The 4,875-nt window shown below is 57.7% G+C and overlaps 1 protein-coding gene across 3 annotated transcripts in view; it reads right to left on the bottom strand.

Moving 5' to 3' along the window:
- Positions 1 to 464: 464 nt before the first annotated feature.
- Positions 465 to 4,875, bottom strand: part of LOC102370113 (long-chain-fatty-acid--CoA ligase ACSBG2-like) — a 21,915-nt gene continuing 17,504 nt past the window's right edge. For 2 of the 3 annotated variants that reach the window (XM_025193478.1, XM_025193476.1), the window contains one exon: positions 465 to 1,990. In XM_025193478.1, the coding sequence (XP_025049263.1) occupies positions 1,902 to 1,990 (89 nt within the window). In that variant the 3' untranslated portion in view covers positions 465 to 1,901. Of the gene's footprint in view, positions 1,991 to 2,229; positions 2,319 to 4,875 lie in introns of all 3 variants that reach the window. The other variant, XM_025193477.1, reaches the window with a different exon arrangement.

A 4,875-nucleotide genomic window follows, 5' to 3' on the forward strand; every position in this document is an offset into this window, starting at 1 on the left:
TAGCCTTCTAAGCTTGCTAAAGTTGGCCCTTCTGAAGTCCAACACCTTAGCCCCACTAGTTACTTTACCCAGCCTTCACTGGATAGTGAATTTGACCAAGTGATGGTCACTTTCTCCCAGGCTACCATGAACTCGCATGTCCCCCACAAGATCATCCCCTGTTGCTAAGACCAGGCCAAGCAAGGCGCTACCCCTGGTGGGACTAGACACCACCTGGGTTAGGTGGAGGTCCTGCACACAGTGTAGGAACCTCCATGAGCGGCTAGTTTTGGTGGTCTGCTCCTCCCAGCACATATCTGGGTAGTTTAGATCTCCCATGACCACCGCCTCCCTCGCCTGTGTGGTGTCTGCTAGCTGCCCAGAGAATACATCGTCTAACTCTTGATCCTGTTGAGGAGGCCCGTAGTAGACCCCCACAACCAAGTCCTTTTCCCCTGGCCCCCCCCTGCCCCCCCTGGATCCTGACCCACAATGCCTCTGTGTTCCCCTCTTCCACCCCCGCCTTGATGGTGGAAGACGTATACCACTCCTTAATATAGAGTGCTACCCCCCACCATTTTTCCCCACTCTGCCACACTTGTACAACCTATACTCCTCAATGCCTACCGCCCAGTCATGTTTCTGGTGAACCAGCAGCAGTGGGGCTGGAGAAGTGTCCCTGGGGTCTACAGCAATACTCCGGACAAAGAACAAGCCAAGCCAAGCCAAGCCCAACCAGGGAAAACTTCAAGATCCAACACTTGAGTCATCTTCCTTGGGATTCTTCCTGTCCCAGGAGAGGAAGGCAAAGGCAGGACAATGCAGACCCCAGACCTGGTCAGAGATTGGCAGACCACACTGATATGGGCAGACCACAGACCTAGCAATAGCTGAAGGTGTGAATACCAGGTGCTGCAGCTGCTATGCAGTCAGCCAGAATTAGATTGAAAGAATCGTGTGTCTTTGTTTGCAGGAAAGCACGTTATGTGCAGAAGAAAGGAAAGCGAGAGGTAAAGGTGCGCTGGGAGGTAAAGCCAGAGGCAGAGAGGAGGAGGAACCCACCAGTGAAACCAGCTGTCCTCAGTCCTGTCCACTGTCCAGGGATGCATGCAATCCTGCTGGAGTGCGGCTAAAGCAGGAGGCCCCAAAGCCTGTTCATGATTAGCTGGTTAGTGGTAGAATGGGACTCATCTGTGCTATGGGGAGCACAGATACTGGAGGGTGTGGGGGCTGGTCTGTGGTGTGGGGGGAATAGGTGCTGGGGTGGTGCAGGGTGCTGGGTAGGGGACACACAGGAACCCAGGTCCATGGGAGGTGGGGGTGCCTCCCACCGCAACCACCATTACAGGCCTGTACCATGTACTTGTTGGGTCTCTTCTCCTCCAGCCAGTTGCGGTACTGGACAATGGCCTAGAGGTGAAGCGGCTGCTTGTGCACCTGCAGGGATGATCAATGTGGCTTCCTCAGGGGGAGGAGAGCCCCCTCCCCACTACACCCCCATCTCAGCACCAGGTGCCCCATGGGGTCTGCCTGCCTAGGCTCTCTAGGGGAGAGAAGGCATGTGGGGGTAGATAAGATTCTGAAATGGTTGTAAGGGTGACACCAGGGGAAGCTGGCAGTCCAGGGCAGGCATAGCTGTGCCACAGGGCTGAGGGGAGGAGCAGGGGAAAGGGCACCATTGGGAATGGGACAGCGAGGACACCAGGGAGAAGAGCCTGGCACAGCCGGGGGCGGGGGGCTGGGATCCAGGAGGTCGGGAAGGACTGTGCATGGGGAGCACAGGACATGAACCCCTTGGAGTGAGAAGGGCAGGGATGGGAAGGGCAGGGCTCTGTGTCATTAGTGGGGCAGGGAGGCAGGAACCCCCTTGGGAGGGGATGCTGCCGTCACCTGCAGGATCTTGATGAGCTGAACGTTGTCCTCTACCACCACCACGTTGGCCGCGCAGTTGGCGGTGATGTAGCCACAGGCCTCGGGGGAGCTGGTGCTGTAGATCCCGACTGCCAGGCCCCTGGGGTGGGGAAAAGCAGCAGCGTGAAGCCAGGGGCCCCGAGGAGATGCCCCATCAGCCCAGCTGCACCCGCTCCAGTCCCACCTGTTCCAGAGCCACTCAGCAACCTGCCCAAGGTGCCCCCTCGGCCGGCCACAACCTGCATCCACACCAGGGCCAGGCACGTGTCCCCCCACCAGGCAGCGCTGGCACCCATGTGGGCCCCCATCCCACCCTGCAGCATGAAGGCACCCCCTTACCCGGCCATGATGGCCCCGATGTCAGCGATGACCCACGCGGGGCTGTTGGAGCCCAGGATCGTGACACCATAGAAGCGCTCCAGGCCCAGCTGGCGACAGTAGAGAGGGGTCAGGTCCACATGCATGTGACCCCACTCTGGCCCAGCACTCCTCAGCCCCATGCCCACGGCTTCTGCTCACTTTCAGGAAGCCCTTGGTGGCAGCTCAGCACTGCTGCTGGTACTGCCGGTGGCTGAGGCTCTCCCACATCTGCAACCACTTGTAGGCCAGGGTGGGCCAGTCCCCATGGCGCTCCACCACCCCCTGGAACAGCTGATGCATGGTGATGGGTGGCAAGGCCCTGGGGCCCTTGGGGTCCAGCTGTGCCACCCCATCTACACACATGGTGAGCAGGGTTTCCACCGGTGCCACAGTGGAGTGTTTCCACTGCCCACTTGATCACCAAACACTTTCTATCGTGGCGTAATTCCGCTCAGGTGGGTGTAACTTCCTACTTATGTATGCTATAGGGCACTCTTCTTCCCCTTCTGTCTGGATCAACACCGCTCCAACTGCTGCTTCTGATGCATCAGTCTGCACCAGGAAGGGTTTATTAAAGTCTGGGGTATATAGCATGGATTGCAAGCACAATGCTTCCTTCACCACTTGGAATGCCTTTTCAACATCCATCTTACCTTGGCAGGAGCCCCTACCTTTGTCATCTCTGTCAATGGCACCACTAAATCTGCGAAGTGGGGTACAAACCTTCTATAATAGTTGGCTAGCCCCAAAAAAGCCCTCACTTGTTTTTTAGATTGGGGAGCTTGGTACCTCTGCAAAGCCTCCACCTTGCTTAATAATGGTCTCACTTTTCCACTTCCTACTAGGAACCCCAGGTACTGAGTTTCTTCTTTCCCCATGGTAAGCGATCTTCCCTTCCCACTCCTCTCTCACCAAATCGAGAGGACCTCGCACTCGCCTCCCGAACATCAGCTCGAAGGGCGAGAACCCAGTGGACTCCTGGGGCACCTCCCGGTAGGCAAAGAGCAACTGTGGCAGTTTCTCATCCCAGTCATTGGGGTTGGAGTCCACATAGGCCTTTAGCATACCTTTCAATGTCCCGTTGAACCTTTCCACCAGCCCGTTTGTCTGAGGGTGGTAGGCTGTGGTCTTAAGGTGTTGCACCCCACAGCAGTCCCACAGGCACTCCATTATCTCCGCCATGAAGTTCCCACCCCGGTCCGTCAGGATCTCGGAGGGAAAACCCAGCTGGCAGAAGACCTTAATGAGGGCATCAGCAACCACGGGTGCCTCGATGGAGGTCAAGGCAACTGCCTCCGGGTACCGCGTTGCGTAATCCACTAGAGTCAGTATGTATTTCTTTCCCCTACGAGTCCTATGCTTCAGCGGTCCCACAATGTCCACGGCCACCCTGTGGAAGGGTTGGTCGATGATCGGGAGGGGCTGCAGGGGAGCCCTTCTCTTGTCCCCGCTTTTGCCCGTCCGCTGGCATGTCTCGCAAGATTTGCAATAGTCCGTCACATTCTGAGCAATTCTGGGCCAAAAAAAGTTCACCTGTAATCGCTGGCGTGTCCGTTCCCTGCCCATGTGACCTGCACACGGTAGATCGTGAGCCATGGCAAGCAATTGCTGTCTGTATTTTCGGGGTACTATGAGCTGGCGCTGGGGCTCCCAGGTCTCGGCATGGTTCTTCAGCCCCCACAACCGATAGAGAAGCCCCTTATCCCAGACCACCTGTTCCCTCTTGTCCGGAGTGAACTCAGTCTCTTGCTCCTGAGCCATCTGCCGGAGTCCCTCCAAGCTGGGGTCCTCCCGAACCTCCCGCTTGAACTCCTCTTGCCCAGCTAGGCAATCAGCAGGGAGTGCACACTCACCCACAGGGACTTCCTGGGTCTCCTCCCCGCTAGTGTCACCTCCCTCTGCCACTGATGGAATACACCCCTCCCCGGGACTGTCACTTAACCCACCCTCGGGGTTACCGGTTCCCTCCGGGACCAGGGTGCAATCGCTGTCTGCAGGGGTCCCTTCCCCTGCGGCCAATGGTGTGGCTTTCTCCTGGGGATTTTCTAACCCCCCCTCTTTAGCCTTCCTGCTCTGCAGGCGAGTCACTGCATGAACAGTGCGGGGCTTTGACTCTTGGGTCTGTTCCCACCTCCGGAGCTGGGCTTCCTGCTCTATAAGATCCCGTCCCACCAGGATGGGGACCGGAGCCCCTTCCAGTACCCCCATTTCCAGGTACGTAGCACAGTCGTTCCACACGACGGGGGCCTGGAATACCGGTACCTTCAGGGGTGTGGGCCCCACTCCTTGAATAGTGAGGGTCTTCCCCGGGATTATGTCTGCAGGCGAGACCAGGTTGGAATTAATGAGTGTTACACTGGCCCCCGAGTCCAGTTCCCCCACCAGGGTCCTTTCCTTCACCGTGATCACGGTCCGGTGGGGGGCCATCACCTCCTCTGAGTTTGTGATCCTGTAGCAACAGGCACTGTCCTCAGAGTGGCTCCGGCCCTCCTCCTCACTGCTCACGGCTGTTGCACGCTTGACGGGCCTGGGTTTATTGGTTAGCTTTGGGCAGTTGGGCTTGATGTGGCCCTGCTCCCCACAGTTATAGCACCCCCTCTTTTCCGAATTGGGTGGTCTGTCCGA

Source organism: Alligator sinensis, unplaced genomic scaffold, assembly GCF_000455745.1.
Source record: "Alligator sinensis unplaced genomic scaffold, ASM45574v1 scaffold206_1, whole genome shotgun sequence".
NCBI lineage: Eukaryota > Metazoa > Chordata > Crocodylia > Alligatoridae > Alligator > Alligator sinensis.